The sequence below is a fragment of the Ranitomeya variabilis genome, chromosome 1 (assembly GCF_051348905.1).
Source record: "Ranitomeya variabilis isolate aRanVar5 chromosome 1, aRanVar5.hap1, whole genome shotgun sequence".
In the NCBI taxonomy this organism is placed as follows: Eukaryota; Metazoa; Chordata; class Amphibia; order Anura; family Dendrobatidae; genus Ranitomeya; species Ranitomeya variabilis.
In genome coordinates this window covers 82,671,231-82,689,811 of record NC_135232.1, presented here as the reverse complement: position 1 = coordinate 82,689,811, position 18,581 = coordinate 82,671,231, and the positions used below count along the sequence as shown (strand labels likewise).

The 18,581-nt window shown below is 42.4% G+C and overlaps 1 protein-coding gene across 7 annotated transcripts in view; it reads left to right on the top strand.

Annotated features, from left to right (window-relative positions):
• The window catches only part of GHR (growth hormone receptor), a 470,149-nt gene that overhangs the window by 427,423 nt on the left and 24,145 nt on the right, over positions 1-18,581 (top strand). For all 7 annotated transcript variants that reach the window (XM_077285624.1, XM_077285657.1, XM_077285665.1 and 4 more), the window contains 3 exons: positions 13,619-13,742; positions 13,857-14,014; positions 16,282-16,457. In XM_077285624.1, coding sequence (XP_077141739.1) covers positions 13,619-13,742; positions 13,857-14,014; positions 16,282-16,457 — 458 coding nt within the window. The remainder of the gene's footprint in view (positions 1-13,618; positions 13,743-13,856; positions 14,015-16,281; positions 16,458-18,581) is intronic.

Genomic DNA, 18,581 nt, shown 5'->3' with positions numbered 1-18,581 from the left:
CTGGACACGGGGGCTATGAATGATGCTGGACACGGGGGCTATGAATGATGCTGGACACGGGGGCTATGAATGATGCTGGACACGGGGGCTATGAATGATGCTGGACACGGGGGCTATGAATGATGCTGGACACGGGGGCTATGAATGATGCTGGACACGGGGGCTATGAATGATGCTGGACACGGGCAGAATGGAGATATGGGGTATAACGAAAGACATGGGGGCATGATTGGAGACAGATCGTGCAGGATCATGGGGCAGGATGGATATGATGGAGACAGATGGGGCAGGATGGGGAGGTCATATGGGGCAGGATGGATACTCATGAGGGCAGGATGGGAGAACATATGGCTGACGCCAGGAATGAGACACACGGGGCCAGGATGGGGAATATTATTACCATAGGGACTAATTAAGGGATATTATTACTGCAGTGATGTATTTATTTTTTGAGGACACTGTTTTAAATGAGGGGGCGGTCCTGTTACTGTGTAGAGTGACACTATGTCGCCTCTTTTTCTTTATGCGGTGTAATGTAGAAGTTGGGAAAAATTAAGTAATGTGTTCTACAAGCGGAGCTCAAGATAACTCTGTTATTTCCTGCAGAGACGAGTCCTGGCTGGAAGACATGATGGCGGTCTGTGCTGGATGAAAGATGAAGGACTTCACCTAGAGACGTCACTGGTAAGTCAGTGTTACCTGTACACTGACACTATACACTGTATACTATATACAGAGCTCCTGTGTATAATTTCACTAGTGATCACTGTATTATCTGTACACAGACACTGCATACTAAGTACAGCTCTCCTGTGTATAATGGCACTTAGGCCGGGGTCACACTGGTGCGAGATACGGCCGAGTCTCGCTGGTTAAAAGCAAGCTGTGGCACCTGCACTCCGGAGCGGAGCGTGCAGCTGCATAGCAATACATGGAGCTGCACGCTCCGCTCCGGAGTGCCGGTGCCACAGCTTGCTTTTAACCAGCGAGACTCGTCCATATCTCGCACCAGTGTGTCTCCGGCCTTATGGTGATAGTGTGGTGCTTTTTTTTTTATTACTGATCAGAATTGTAGTATTCAGTCACTATGTGGTGGTAATATGTGGTCTGGACATGGTGTTGCGGTATTTGTCCCTTGTATGTGATATTATTCGATCACTGTGGTGGTAATATGCGGTCTGGTCATGGTGTAGCGGTATTTGTTCTTTGTATGTGATATTATTCGATCACTGTGGTGGTAATATGCGGTCTGGTCATGGTGTAGCGGTATTAGTTCTTTGTATGTGATATTATTCGATCACTGGTGGTAATATGTCATCTGGTCATGGTGTAGCGGTATTTGTTTTTTATGTGATATTATTGGTCATTTTAAAAATTGAAAAATAAATAAAAATATACCTAAATTGTTTTGCATATTTTAACAAATATTTAATAGGTTACAGCAGAGTAGGGCCTCACCAAAAGAGTCTACCGTGTTATGGTGGCGGCTTACAAAATCTTTTGGCCAAAACAAAAGCTGCCGGCTGTATGTGTGATCTGGTGATGGGAACTGTTAGGGTATGTGTCCACGTTAAGTAAACGCTGCGTGTTTGACGGTGCGTGGGGCCACAGCGTCAAACACGCAGCGTTCAGATGTTCCAGCATAGTGGAGGGGATTTTATGAAATCCCGTCTCCACTATGCGTGGTAACACGCACCCGGCGGCCCTGCGACTCCGGACATGCGGCGCTTCTTTTAAGATCGCAGCATGTCCGTGTTCCTTGCGGCAGCTGCGCCGCCGCAAGCTATAACACAGGGCCCTATGTGTGGGGTGCGATGATCCCGGATGTGTGCAATTAACACATCCGGCATCATCGCGTCACAGTAGGGGGAGGGGCTTAGCGCCGAGCGGGTTTGCCGCGCTGAGCGGGTTTGCCGCTCCGACGCAGCAACCGCTGGCCATCCTGAAGGTGGACACGTACCCTCAATGTGTGATTGGTGAGAAGTGGAGTTTTTCCAAGAGAGAGCGGTGGGACTGTGGACAGTTCGAGGGGTGGAGCGTGGAGGCGGGGCTGGGGTGGAGCCTGGGCGGAGTCTCAAGGGGGCCCCGAAAATGTTGCCAGTATGGGGCCCCGAAATTTCTAGTGGCAGCCCTGTGTCCGAGTATTTGTTAGTGTTCAGAGATTAAGTTTTCATCGCGGCAGCTGAATGATTTACAGCTATTAGCCAGCTTGATTACATGTGAGGATTCCCTAGCAACCAGGCAACCCCCACATGTACTCAGCCTGGCTAATAGCTGTAAATCATTCAGCTGCGGCGATGAAAACTAAATCTCCGAACACTAACAAATACTCGGAGATCACCCGAGCGTGCTGGGGAAAACCCGAGCAACGAGTATATTCGCTCATCACTAGTGACAACTCCTTAGTGGTCTTTTTATTTTTTAATGCTCTTAGAGGAAATCTGTCAGGAGAAAATGACTGCTCAAACAAAGCACAGGTGCTCAGTGTGGCTGAGGAATTCAGTGCTCCTTCTCATCTACTTATTTTCCGTCTGTCTCCATTTTTCTCTTTCTTGATTGACAGATCTGGCAAATCAGGAGCGAAAGCTGGAAAACAAGTAGGAAGATGCAATGAACTGAACTTCTTGGCCATGCCACTGTCTACCAAGCATCTGTGCTTGGTTTGAGCAGTCATTTGTATGACTTTGTATCAATTGTATGCTAAATTAAATTTTATCCAAACTTATTATTTTTATTATTATTTTTATTTACGTTTTAAAGAATTAGAAACATTTCAAATGAAAAAATAAAAAATAAATTAAATGCACAGTATTACAAAATAATGGCAAAGATCTGTGCCTATCCTGCTATAAAGAAAGTTGAAACTTAGTTTATTTACCGAAAATTGCCTAAAAATAAAACTAAAACAAATCAAGTGGCCAGAAACAATGTCATCAAACTTCTTTGGGGATTTTATTGATGCACATAAATCAGCCAAGATGTAAACAACACAAAGATATTGGAACTTTTTGGTAATTCTCGGAAACAATCTGCATTTCATTAGTTTCAGCATGCTTCGAAAATAAAATTGTTTGCAGGCTGCTTAATTAAAACTATTAGCAAATAAATGTCATTTAGTCATTTATTCATTTTATATTTACATTAGGAATTAATTTAACATCACAATAAAAAATGATATCATCCGCTGTGTCCATGGGAAATAGAATCCAGAAGCTCATTACTGGCAGAAAATAGACCTCATTTCACGATTCTCTGGGTTCAGACATCAGATTCTTCTCCGCTCTAGCTCAGAGCTAAAATGTATAGATAAGGGAAGCGGCCTTCTCCATTCTGCCATTGCATTCAATCATTTTTCTTTGCCTGACAGCTAAGCTCCCAGTACGTGAAGTCGGTTTATTAATTGCCTTATTGCACCAATGATTAAGAAATACGTTTGGGTTAAATCACACAAGACATCAATTCGAAAAAAAAAATGTCAAAGGTGTCTGGATGTCCCTCTTACATCCTTGCTTTGCACCACCCGGAGTCCCTTTGATTCCTTCTGAAAACGTCCCTAAAACCTATGGCATCCAGGGCAAGAATTCCGTTGGGCTTCCCTCCCCTATACTTCTATGGACAACTTAAGTGATCTAAGTAGTCATCATGTGATTTGCACACTTAGGCTATGTTCACACGTTTTTTTTTTAATGCAAATTTTGAGCTGCGTTTTACAGTACCAGCAAAGTCTATGAGATTTCAGAAATCTCATACACACATTTTTTTTTTTTTATCATCAGAATTTTGGGCTTTGCATGGTTTTTTGAACATAGAGCATGTCACTTCTTTCGGTGTTTTTTCAGCATTTTTCATCCATTGAAATGAATGGGTGGTGAGAAAACGCTGAAAGAATGCACCAAAAATGCAGCTATCAGGTGTTGCTGTGTTTTTGTGCCAAAACCTGATTCTATAGAATAGGACTTTTTTTTTTCCAACGCTAAACTTCATCAATGTGCACAAGAGACAGATCTAGCATGCCGCAAAAATATAAAAAAAAAAAAAATAGGAAAACATGCCTTTTTTTCTGCAGCTTCTTTCCTGCCAAGAGATCAGGTTTTTCTGCAGAAAACAAAATGCTGAAAAAACGCATAGTGTGAACGCAGGCTCAGTGGTTAGCATTGCAGCGCTGGAGTCCTGGGTTCAAATCCCACCAAGGACAACATCTGCAAGGAGTTTGTATGTTCTCCCCGTGTTTGTGTGGGTTTCCTCCGGGTACTCCGGTTTCCTCCCACATTCCAAAGACATACTGATAGGGAATGTAGATTGTGAGCCCCACACAGTGGACAGTGATGATGTCTGTAAAGCGCTGCGGAATATGATAGCGCTATATAAGCAAAGCATAAAAAAAGTACACTTAGGGTATGTGTCCACGGGCCGGATTACATCCGGATTAGCTGCGGATTGAATGCTGCGTTTCCTGATATGCGGCTCGTCTTTTTAGAATGCAGCATGTCTGTCGCCACAAGGTACATAATAGGGTCCTATGTATGGGGTCAGGCGATTCTGAATGTGGTCACTGAACACATCCGGAATGACCGCGCGTACAGAAGGGGCGGTGCTTTGGGTGGAGCGGGTTTTCCGCTCTGTCCAAAGCGCCGTCATTACGGACCGTGGACACGCACCTTACAGTCAAGTGCTGACTAGCTGCTCTTCATAATTCTCTCAATGTTCACTGAAATATGAGTATCTTACATGCTGCTAGGATTTGGCATACTACTGAGATGTATTTTATTATTGGGGCCCACACAGATGGCTGTATAACTTGTATGATGATCGCCTCGCACTGCACGGACTGGCCGGCACCTCTCGTGGTCAGGAGAGCAGATAGCCAGTACAAGGATTGTGCTGTGATCCTCGCACCAGTTATATGGCCGTCTGTCTGAGCCCAGTCTGTCTGAGGTGTTGTCCAGGTTTGGATGGTTTGGGTTGTCATTATGATTTAAAAAGAGAAAACACAGTAGTTTGGCAATAAATGGCTTCACCCAACCACTAACCATGAGTGGAGAAAAAGTTTTGGTGTTATCATTCATATTCTCTGAAAAAAGGCCAAGAATTCAAAAATTCTGCCGGGGTATGTAAACTTTTGAGCACAACTGTATGACCCAATTCTGGTATACATGGCCCCTTATTGGTATACATGGCCCCTTCCTGGAATGTATATCCCCAATCATGGTATATATGACCCCTTTTTGGTATATGTGTCCCAATTCTGTAAGTATGGTTTAATTAAGAATAATAGAGGAGTCTGTGTGTTTCTTTCAAATAAAGGACTTTATTCTGGCTGTGGCCTTATTTACCATACAAATATAGGATTGGTAATGGGTGGGTGTAATGGATATATGTTCGCCTTTTTGGTATATATCCCCCATCCTGGTATATATGTCTTCACCATTAATCATGTAATCCTCTGCTCTTTCTGGGATTTTCGGTCCGGTGGGCGGTCCTATCAGTGATTGACAGTTATCTCTGTCTTCACACTTATATAAAGCTGTCAGTCACTGTTAGGACCGCCCACTGGTCAAAAAATCCTCAAAAAAGCAGAGGACTAAATGGCTAAAACACAGAGAATACTGAATATTTTCTCACCAAACTATATATCACTCTGCTCAGCTTCCCCTGCCCTATAACATGGTGCCATAGATTGGACCGCATTTTACTGGTGACAGGTTCCCATTAAGACAACTTTTTCTCTAAAAAAAAAAAAAAAAAAAAAACCCCAAAACATGAATCCAAACTCTTGAAATCTGGACTGTAATCGCTATAGGGACCTTCAGAAAAATAGTAGTATTGCGTTAAATCAATGACCGATCATGTAATTTATGGGCATCTGGATTTGCTTAGATGGGAGTCACCATCTGCTCTGGTTCATAGAGGGAAACCGGAGCTTTCCTTTCTCGTTTTACCACCAGACTAGAACGAGAAGACACTGGATAACCAGATATATGCGAATAAGGGCTCACTGATTAAGAGTGCTGTGTAAGAAGTAGTCATTAACCTCTTCCTACTGTACATGGACATTCTCAAATGGTGTACTCCCATGCACCACTCCATAGTCTGTGCAATCAGATATGTGCAACCTCTGTTCACTTATTGCTTTACCAAGCGCCTATATGGCCGAAACATTGTATGCTCTAACTTAGGAAAGCAATTGCCTTGGATCTTTGACCCACTGTACACATACAACAGATACCCGAAGCACCCGTATAGATTGGGCTCAGATGCTGTCACCATAAATAGCTGCCGTTTAACTCCTTAGATGTCACTGTCACTTTCAGATGGCTTCATTTAAAAGGTTAGATCCGGCGGGTAGATCCACTTTCTTACCCATTAAAAAAAAAAAAAAGTGGATTTTTTTTAAAGCAATTAGGCTACGTTCACATTTGCGGTCCTCGCCGCAGCGTCGGGCGCCGCAGCGGCGCCGCATGCGTCATGCGCCCCTATATTTAACATGGGGGCGCATGGACATGCGGCGCACTTGCGTTTTGCGCCGCATGCGTCGCTGCGGCGCCCGCGTCGGTGCGCAGAGGACGCAGCTAGTTGCATTTTTGCTGCGTCCAAATTCAATGAAAAAAACGACGCATGCGGCGCAAAACGCAGCGTTGTGCATGCGTTTTGCTGCGTTTTTATTTGCGTTGTGCGTTGCGGCGCCGACGCTGCGGCGCACAACGCAAATGTGAACGTAGCCTAACATAAAAAGCAAGCTATGTAAAATTAGTCTTGTCATAATCACATTTACCTGTAGAATCAATACATTCCTAATTACAAGCAGCTTGCTACCCAATGCTTTGCTTATAGCTTACCTGTCATGCTCCTGGATTCTATCCCTTGCGTTTGTTTTCTGTGGTCAGCTTCTCTTTCTGCTGAATCAAAGGAGATACACCTTTTCTCTGGGTCTTTGAGTTCTGCTTTTCTGGGTGCAGTCTGCTTAGCTTAACACAGGTGTTTTCATTTGTGTGTCTATCACCTTTTGGGTGCAGCTTTATATTCTGTCCTCCTGCTGGCTTTTCCTGCTGGTGATAGATTTATTTGTATGTTCTGACACTCTGTTGATTTTGGAGCCAGTCTGTGAGGTTCCAGCTAAGTGTTTTCCCTTTTCTGATTCTTTGCTTTACTTTGCACCTTTCTTCTGTTTATCATAAGGCAGTAGGCTGTATATTTTGTTTTACAGTACTTGCTTTATTCTTTGTTTGGTATTTCGTTATTTACTTTACTCACTCTGGCATCTTTCTTTTGTTCAGCACACTCCTCTTCTTGTAGGTAATTTACACTCTGCTCTGCCCTCCGGTTCTTTAAGAGGAACATGAAGCAACTTGTCGGCCTTTTAGGCAGTTTAGGCCAGAGTTGCCATCTCCTAGTCTGTTGTAAGATCTATCTCCGCACCCGAAGGTACTACTAGCGATTGCAGGGTCAGGATATCTATTCTGTACAGGAACCGGCAGGGTCAATTGCAGTTTTCAGTTCATAACCTATTTTCCCGAGTGAGCTGCTACACAGTCATAGCTATACTAGGAGCTGTTAGGAGCACCATCGAGTTGAGGCGCCATGGCGTTATCTTAGGGTGCCAACTTCTGTGGTCAGGTTGGGATAGACAAGGGTCAAATGAGGGCTTTAGCCAGTGTGAACAGGGATTGGTCACGTTCCGGTATTTGTCTTCCTGGTTTTTACGCTACTGTGTGATTGTGCAGTCACATGTTATCCTAACATTGTCGGGGCAGCAGGGCCGCAGTTACCTCATCCGGCACACAAGGAACAATGTAAACACTAAAAAAAATCCTTGTTTACTCTGTACCAGTGCTGACATGATCATAAATCTAATTCATGAATGCCATGAAGCTTGTTGTGCAGATCGTTCAGCAATGAACCCACTGACCAGTATCCAGCACAGATAAGTGGGTCCATTCCTCTGTATCTGAGTGCCAAGCAATCAATATCCAGTATGGAATGTCAGACATTTATATGGGACTTTATTAATCACTCAGCTTGCTTTAATTTTATCCAGATTTTCCCTGTGGGAAACATTTTTTATTTTACCCGGAAAGAGCTTTTAACGTAGTGAAATATTGAATATAATGAGAGAATTGATTCCCCTATTTTCCTTATCAAATCTCCTAAATAGAGGTTACTAATGCATCCCACGGAGTATTGAAACAGCAAATTGAAAATCAGGTAAAATGTTTCCTCATCACCAACCTGGAGCATGAAACTCCTATATAATATTGTTATTTATCAACCATGTAATAATATGGCCCTATACATTATCCAGTAGGAGGATAAGGTCGCTTCTGAAGAGTTAATATGCACAAAGAGCTGCTTGTGAAGGGTTAATTTAACCCAGTCACCACCTTGGGTTTTTCCATTTTTGAGTTTCTGTTTTTTGCTCCCCTTCTTCTCAGAGCTGTAACTTTTTCATTTTTCCATGGCACTGTGAGGGCTTATTTTTGTAGGACGAGTTGTACTTTTGAACAGCACCATTTATTTTGCCATATATTGTACTGGAAAATGGGAAAAAAATTCCAAGGGTGGTGAAATTGCAAAAAAAGTGTTTTGCTTTTTTTATCCATTGCCTTGTTTTTTAATTTCTAAAACTGACCTGCCATTATGATTCTCCCAGGTCATTACGAGTTCGTAGACACCAAACATGTCAAGGTTATTTTTTATTTAAGTGGTGAAAATAAATCCAAAGTTTCTAAAACAAAAATTGCCATATTCCAAGACACGTAGCATCTCCATTTTTGTATGATCTGGGGCCGGGTGAGAGCTTATTTTGCTTGCTGAGCTGATATTTTTATTGATACCATTTTGCCTGTTATTGCATTTTAATACAATGTTGTGGCGACCAAAAAACTGTAATTCTGGCTATTTGATTTTTTTTTCTCATTACACCGTTTACACTGATCAGATGATTTATTTTTATATATTGATAGATTGAGCGATCCTTGCATACCCCGGCAGAATTTTTGCTTTCTTGGCTTTTTTTTTTCAGAGAATATGAATGATAACACCAAAACTTTTTCTCCACTCATAGTTAGTAGTAGGGTGAAGCCATTTATTGTCAAACTACTGTGTTTTCTCTTTTTAAATCATAATGACAACCCAAAATATCCAAATGACCCTGATCAAAAGTTCACATGCCCCATTTCTTAATACCGTGTATTGCCCCCTCTAACATCAATGACTGCTTGAAGTTTTTTTGTGTTAGTTGTGGATGAGGTTCTTTATTTTCTCAGATGTTAAAGCTGCCCACTCTTCCTGGCAAAAAGTCTCCAGTTCCTGTAAATTCCTGGGCTGTCTAGTATGAACTGCGTGCTTGAGATCTCCCCAGAGTGGCTCAATGATATTGAGGTCAGGAGACTGAGATGGCCACTCCAGAACCTTCACTTTGTTCTGCTGTAGCCAATGACAGGTCGCCTTGGCCTTGTGTTTTGGATCATTGTCATGTTGGAACATCCAAGTACGTCCCATGCGCAGCTTCCAGGCTGATGATTGCAAATTTGCCTCCAATATTTGCTGATAGCGTGCTGCATTCATCTTTTCTTCAACTTTGACAAAGTTTCCTGTGCCGTTGTAGCTCACACATCCCCAAAACATTAGCGATTCACTTCCGTGCTTTACAGTAGGAATGGTGTTCCTTACATTATAGGCATTGTTGGCCTGTCTCCAAATGTAATGTTTATGGTTATGGCCAAAAAGATCAATTTTGGTCTCATCACTCCAAATTACCTTGTTCCAGAAGTTTTGAGGCTTGTCTCTGTGCTGTTTTGCGTATTGTAGGCGAGATACTTTTGTGGCATTTGCACACTATTGGCTTTCTTCTGGCGACTCGACCATGCATCCCATTTTTCTTCAAGTGCCTCCTTATTGTGCATCTTGAAACAGTCACACCGCTAGTTTTCACGGAGTTCTGTATTTCAGCTAATGTTATTTGTGGATTTTTTCTTTGCATCCCGAACAATTTGTGGGTTTCCCTGCCAATTTTCCTGGCAGTTGTGGACGACATTTTTGTTGGTCTACCTGACCGTGGTTTTGTTTTTACAGAGCCCCTGATTTTCCATTTGTTAATCACAGTTTGAACGCAGCTGACTGGCATTATCAATTCCTTGGATATCTTTTTGTATCCCTTTCCTGTTTTATACAGTTCAGCTACCTTTTCCTGTAGATCCACTGACAATTCTTTTGCTTTCCCCATGACTCACAAACCAGAAATGTCAATGGCTGGATGAAGGATGCAAGAGTCTGTCTGGATCCCAGAAACTCACTCAGCTTTTATGCACACACACTGATTACAAGCATACAAGGTGAGGATGTTACCTTTAGTAGCCATTCAAACCCATTTGTGTCAACATCTGTGCAAGTTATCAGGCCAAAATCACCAGGGTATGTGAACTTTTGATCGGGGTCATTTGGATGTTTTGGGCTGTCCTTATGATTTAAAAAAAGAAAACACAGTAGTTTGACAATAAATGGCTTCACCCACTGACTAACCATGAGTGGAGAAAAAGTTTTGGTATTATCATTCATATTCTCTGGAAAAAGGCCAAGAAAGCAAAAATTCTGCCGGGGTATGTAAACTTTTGAGCACAACTGTATCTGTGACAGAGGTTTTATATTTTGGTCTCCTTTCACTCCATAAATTTTACCAGCAGGTGATCGGGCCTCTCAGAGCTTTGCTAAATATTTTTCTTCCCAGAGATTCTGGCCACGGTGCTATGTGAAAGTGTTTGTGTTGATCTCTTTTTACCAAAGAAAATCTGTTAAATCAAATTGAATTCAAATTTGTAAATGACTCACTAGACAAATAATTGTGTTCTCCAACTTTATGATTTGCTTGGCTACCTTCTCATTTCATGGATTATATGTGTGTGTGCTTCAAGAGAAGCTGTGACTTGATTTTTCTATCTGGAACCACTGCCGGGGCCTTATATTGCTGCGTTGCGATGCAATATTTTTCTCAAAATTTCCCAGTATAATTTTTGCATTTAGGCATGGTGTAGAAAATGTCAGTGCATGCTGTATTTGTGAATTTCCTCTGTATATTCATCCATACCATACCGGTAAACCTTCATGGGACCCCATGACCTTCCGGGATTGATTGAGGTTCCAACGGCCGGGTCATATCTTTTTGTTCCGGCACATGCTCCGTGCCCAGAAGAGTACGTTCCTCTTCCCTGCACTGGACGTGGTTTCCTTTTTTTAATTTAATTCACTTATTGTATTTTCTATAAGAAAGCATCAAAAACTGTTGCACCGTGATTTACCAAGTGGGCCAGAATTGATGCCCATGTATACCTAGACATAATGGCAAATTCACAATACCTGGCCCGGCCGCTGGGTCTCTTCACTTGAGCTAACTGCCTCACTGGCATATAAGAAGCAGTTGAGGTCAGGAGGCCCACCTGTTGGGTCCATGTTTTATCGATAGGTGAGTTCAGCCTAAAGTTTTTTGTAATCCTAATTACAAAGAGCTGTTAGTTATTATTTTGTCTTTGTTCACAGAATTGAACCCATATAAAAATCTATTTACGAATTGATTTTCCCAAAGAGTCAAACAATTCTGTGTTCTCACATTTACCATTAAATAAGTGTTCGCAAAACAGCTCTCAGCCTGGAGGATTTTCATGCAATCGGCAGAGAAGTTACATGGGGATAGCTGGATTTTAATAATGAAACACTTGGCTGTCACTTCGGAGGGGAACTTTCACTGCTTCCATAAAAACTGGAAGAAGGTATATTTGGCCTTTTTGTATAGAAACAAGGGCACACAAAAGCTGGAAACTGAAATGGTCATTGGTTGGACACTGCCCGGCACCTCCTGTAGGTGGCGCTCAAAGTGAAGAACTGTCATAGAATGCATTAAAGAGGAGCTGACACCTTGTCAAGTGTCTAGTTCTTGCTTTTTTATCCCAGCTACTGATTTTTTTTTTTACTCCATTATACGGTTATAGAGTTTTAAGCATTTTTTATTTAGTTCTCATTTTTATGTTTTTTTTTTTACCAGAATTGCCTCAGGATTTGTTTTTGTTTTTTTTGTTTTTTTTTAAAAAGGTCCTCCTTAAAGGGAACCTGTCAGCAAGATTGTGCACAGTAACCTACAGACAGTGTCAGGTCGACGCCATTACACTGATTACAATGATACCGTGGGTGATGAAATCCGTCTTGTGGTTTAATCTTTATTTTCAGTTTTTAGTTAATGATATGCTCGTGCTCCGGCGCGGCCTGTGGGGTCTTCTTGTAGTGCTCTGCTTAGGTAGCAAAGATTAAACAAAAACCACAAGACAGATTTCATCAACCAAGGTATCACTGTAATCAGTATAATGGCGCCAACCTGACACTGTGTGTAGGTTACTAAGAGCAATCCTGCTGACAGGTTCCCTTTAAATAGCTCAAGAAACAACCTCCCCCACAATACACTGTACACTGTAAAAATAGCACAATATTATCATAAAATGCTCTATATTACTAACATACAGTGACCATATAACAGACTCATACACAAAGTAATAACAGGTGTAAATAATACCTCCGTACTATTTATATTAAAGGGCTCTTCCTGACATTGAAAATTATTCCCAACAATTAAAGGTGATGACTTTCTGATCGGTGGGGGCCACCTGTTGAGACCCTGACCCATCTTGAGATTTGGGCCTGGAAATGTCACATTGGAATGAAGCAGTAACCACATTACTTTTGTAATGGAAAGGCCAGAGATAGCTGGGAACATGCATGGAATGGTGTCATGCATGAGTGGCCGCCACTCCAGTCTACCAGGGCAGAGCCCAGTTCTTGGGATCCGTGGAGGTTCTTGCAGTCACCCACCGATCAGAACGTTATCACCAGGTCCGTGGATAGGTGATAGCTTTCAGTCTTGGGAGTATCCTTACAGGATCTAGGCCATCTGAGGCAGAGTCTTCAGTACAGGTAGCGGATTTGCAGGGCATGATATATATTGTATACACCAAGGTCTTTTTGGGTTGACAGATTTCTCCAAGCTTACAATTAAAATCCAGCTTTAAACAAATCCATCAGCATCTGAGAGCATCATGATATAGGGGCTGAGACCCTGATTTCAGTGGTTTATTAGAAGGAGATTATCACTACAGGACCAGGTGTCTCGTGCTTCCTAGTCTTCCTGCTCTGTATAACCCCGCCCTCACCTCTGATTAGAAGCTTTCTGTCAATATACAGAAAGCTACGAATCAGTTTTGTGGGCGGGGTTATGCAGGGCACAGCATTCTGAGCACTGCTACATCTACAGCAGAGAAAACTGTGATTCTACCACAACTGCCACACCTAGTAAACTAAGTCATACATCGCTGGAATCAGGGTCTCTGTCTCTATAACAATTGGATGTCGGATTGCTTTAATTCTCAATGCTTTCAATTCTTATTTCTCCACACTATTTTTATTTTATCTCTGATGTCCTTATGTGCTGAGCGAATAGAACATATTTTAGTAACCAGCAGAAAATGTTGTAGATAAGGCAGAAGAAAGCTCTAGGAGCCCCTTGTGGCTGTTAAGTTGCTTATCTGGGTCTTGTAATTCCTGCACCTATTTGCTTCATTTTTAGTTTGTTTTTCAATTTTAGCTCCATCAGAATGGCCAAAAGCGATAAGATGCCGCTCGTCGGAGATGGAAACCTTCACCTGCTACTGGAATCACGGAGCTTTCAGCAATGGCACCGACCATATGAAGCTGCAGTATAGGACAAGGTATTGGGATTTACAGCTCTTGTGTTTTCTGTATTATTTCACATTATATTGTGTGTAATAGACCTGCGAGCTGTAATAGCAGCCAGAGGTTTGATAATATTTCCTCTTCCTAAGTGATACGAATTGGAGGGACTGTCCCGACAGCTCGTCTGGAGGAAAGAACAGCTGTTTTTTCAGTAAGGAACATGCGTCTGTACAGTCGGAATACTTTGTACGCCTTCGTAGTGAGAATGCAACGTCTCAGCTATATAACTTCACCATCGATGGGATTGGTAAGTGCTTACTACTTGTAATGCTTGTCCTAAGGGGAAATGGTTCACTTAAGATCAGCGGGGGTCCAACGGATGAAATTCCCACTGTATACAGGGACTTGTGTCACCAAATTTTATGGAATGGCGGTTACTTATGTGCTCTGCTACGCCATTTATTTTCCAGATCGCTGGGGGTCCAACCAACCCCTCTGATCCTGAGAATAGGCCTCCTGCCTGAATGAAGTTGAGGTAGACCATTCTCTATGTTTGAGACTGTCCGAGACAGCTACGACAGTCCCACGAAGATTGAGTAGAGCAGATGTTGTATGCTCAACCTGGGCTCCTCTTAGACGGGGCTCTTCAGAACTCTGTTCTCAGGGTCAGAAGGACCCCAAAACGATCAGGAATGTATCCCCTATCTTATGGATAGATTCTAAGCCTGGTACAAAACCCCTGAAGGAGTAGAACCTTATCGCTGGAGTTTTTGCTCCAAAACTGACCAAGGATGATAATCTCATGAAGTTTTTACGTTCTCTCTGTGTGAATGATTTTCTTCCGAGTACTCCATTTTCCTAGCATGCACCAAAAACAATATATAGATTGCGTCTCCCAATAGGGAGTGGGACTTCTGTGAGTGACAGTCTCTGTACAACCCTGCGGCATATGTTGAAAATATAGAGGCAAAATTAGTGAATTAATAAATAAATATCAGCCAGTTTTACCCAAAGGATATGTAATAAATGTCTAATATGTGGGTATTCCAACAATACGCAATATAATACAAGTGGATGGGGTTTTCAAGATCAGCTATGAGCTCTAACTGTTGCTGATTTCCATTTTCCAAACTGTCAGAAAAGGTAAGGGGTTGGAATATTTCTGCCAAAATGGCCTTGATTGGGAGTCTGTCACCAGGGTTTTGAAACTTTATCTGAGAGCAGTATAATGTAGAGAAAGAGACCCTGATTCCAGTGATGTATCACTTAGTTTACTGGGTGCAGCCGTACTTTTTTAGATGTTGCAGAATTCAGAAAGTTGCCCAACCCACACCACTGCTTTCTGTGTACATTGTATATTGACAGTAAACTGCTAATCAGTAGTGTGGCGGGGTAGGACCAGGAGGAACGAGGACAGCTAGTCTGACAGTGATAATCTGCAGATAACACTCCTTAAATGTAAACAACAGTACACAGCCTAATATGTGACATATCACTGAAATCAGTGTCTCAGCCCCTATCGCTTGCTGCCCTCGGAATACGTAATAAAACTTGCTGATGGATTCCCTCTAACCTAAGAGGTTAGTACATATAGTGAAGATAGAGTTCTTACCATCCAAGTTTACCCCTTTAATCACCAAATTCTCAGTCCTGTATCCCCACCAATGTTTTACCTTTACATATTTCACCAAAGATATTCTAAATACTTTACTATCTATTCATTGTGTGTTTTAAGATTTAGAATCATTGACCGGTTCACTATTTTTTATATGGCTTCTGAAAAGCTTCAAACAACTTATAAGCAATTCCTTATGTTTTCCACTTTGCAATGATCCTCTTTTGGCCTTGGAGCTAAGGCGATCATAGTGATCACCTACATTCTGGGAGAAGTATTTAATTTTTCTACAGCGCCACCACAGGGGAAATGAAGCATTGCACAAGAAGTGTTTTTTTAATAGCAGTTTTTCCTCTGATAAAAAAAGGTCCTGAATAGAGGAACTAGAATTAACTCAGGAATTTGACAATGAGCTATCTAACCAGTTAACCCATTAAAAACTACATTGGTAGCTACTTTGAATAGTTGTAATGATCACATCTGCATGTATTCATTCTGATCCAGCCAAGGTCTACAAGACAACAGTGCACATGACAGGAAATGGAGCAGTCGCTGTGATAAGGACGTTGCAATAGCACAGCCTCCAAATGATAAATTAAATTATAATTAGAGGAGGGGGGTATGTACCGGGGTGACCGAGAACTACTGAGAATATGCGGCACGCGTTATGAAAGGATTAGGATTCCAGTAAACCACAAGTGTCTTTGATCCTAAAGCTCGGTGGATGTTATAAAAACAAATCACTTCTGTTCTTGTTCAGTATGGTCTGGAAATTTTCCAAAACTGAAGAACAGTGTGTTCTTACATTGTATGAATACGGAAAATACAGCGTTAGTACCCCATGCCATGCTACAAAGGCACAAGCTGGATACGAGAGTCCATTATTACAATCCTCTGAAGTGTCTTCTGCGCTCCTGTACAGTTCTGATTCTCCGTACTCTGGTTTTGTTTTCTTTTAGTGGAACCAGATCCCCCGGTGTCTCTGAGCTGGTCTCTTCAGAACATCGGCGGGAGCGGGAATAATTCACTGCTGGACATCCACGTAACATGGGAGCCGCCTCCTTCATCCGCTGCAACGTTATTCCTGGAATATGAGGTGCAAATGAAAGCGGCAACAGAACAGCAGTGGAACTCGGTAAGGGATGAAATGTCATCGTACCTGAGAAAAGTTTCCTGGTTTATGTATTCAGAAGGGAATAATCTCAAAAATACGGATATACCGGCTTCCAACATGATACCTGAGGCCTCTTATTAACAGCATAGCGCCTCGGCACTATACTGGTGCCCATAACTGGCTGTAGAAATACAAGGTACAGCAATGGTACCTGCACACTTTGAGTGCGGCAAAATCTTGTGCTACAAACACCAGAATGTCGGCAGGAAAAACACTTGCATGGCTGAAAAACTCTGAAAAAATTGACATGCTGCAGTTTTGAAAAACACTTTGAAGGCTCGAAGCTGCAAGGAAAAAAAAAGCAACGTGTGCACGAGGTTTCAGAAATCTCATTCATTATGATGATACTGTAAAACGCTGTTTTTTTAACCCCTAGTGTAAAAAAATGCAGTGTGTGAAGAAGCCCTAAGGTTTTATGGATATTTTTCCATCTCTATGATTTGCCTTCACTTTAGCATAGATGGGGGTCTGAACTCGAAAACTGAACCATTAAGAAAACATAGGGGATGCAACGCCTTCATTCTCAGAATCATTAGGGTTCCCAAAGGTCAGACCCTTACTTTATGAGATAGAAAAGCTCATTTCAGTAGTTAGTTAATTGCAAGGATGTTCACTATAGAACATGTATTTTGATAAAAGGGTCTGGTAATGATCACAAGCCATCAGTTGTAGTTTATTCAGATTCAGTGCAGCACCACCACAGGGAAAGATAAAGCACCATTCCAGCGGTTTTTTATTTTATTTCAGCACTGGAGTGGCGCTGCTTATATAAGTTACCTGACCGAGTATTATACTCACCAGACGCCGTCTTCAGCTCTTCCCAGTGTTGCTCTTTTGTGTGACCACAACTTCTGACTGACCTGAAGTCAGAGGTAACGGTCACAAGCTCAGTGTAAGTCTATGAGATCCTCGTTATGGCCTCGTTCTGACTATCATTAATTTACACTGGGAAGTGACTTCCGGATCACCCAGCAAACACTGGAGCGATCCGACAGGTCACAACAAGCAGAAGATGACCGGAGCAGCACAGATTAAAGAAGGCAACGAAAGCTGGTAAGAATAATACTGAGGTCAGAGAGCGTAGATTATAAATGACAAGTGACTGGCACACTCTGGACGTGTTGTGATGCAAAAACGGGGTTTATTTTACATACTGTAACACAAACGTTTCGGTCGTAACTGGACCTTCATCAGTGTGCTAGATTGCTAGTATGTTGGGGGGACCCCAAAATGAAACAGGTTGCATCAGAAACAAAGAACTGGAGCTATATGAAATTCAGGTAGCCGTATATAAACCAAGGGGAGTATGTCCCAGGTGGTATTATCAGGGTGACGCCTGAAGGTATATATAGATCCCAGGGAGTAGAAGCAAACTGCAGATGCAGAGTAGTGTGTCACAGGTGACACTATCCGCCCGTAGGTATAAAGGCACGCGGTGTCACCGCTTGTTGTGGGCTAAGGGGGAAATGAGCGCTATCAGCCTGATGATTGGGATAAGCACGCGGTATCCACCGCAAGTGCAGGTCCAGTTACGACCGAAACGTTTGTGTTACAGTATGTAAAATAAACCCCGTTTTTGCATCACAACACGTCCAGAGTGTGCCAGTCACTTGTCATTTATATATTGAGGTTTGGGAACCTAGGACCGTGCACCTCCCTCCTTCGGCTGTGCTGCACATTTTCTGTATTAGAGAGCGTAGATTAGTGACACCATTGCAGCTGTAATAAAAAAAAAAACACTGCTTTAGTGGTTCTTTAATGAATTTTCTATTTAAAATAATGGTCTGTTCATGTAATGCACAGATGTACCAGGCCCTGCAGGATGAGCTGAGGTCTATTCATGGGACAGGTTGTGACAGGGCAGCAGCTTAACCTCACACATTGAGGAAGTGATTGCATATCCGAATGATATGCCATTCATTGCTATAATAGCAAAATTCCTTTAAATGTTGAGGCCAGGATGCACTAAGGGGATGTAGGGGCTGGGGCTGTATTGGTCACATGGGAGGGACCGCTGGCACTGGAGGCCAGGATGCACTAAGAGAACATAGGAGCTGGGGCTGTAGTGGGCACATGGGACTGACC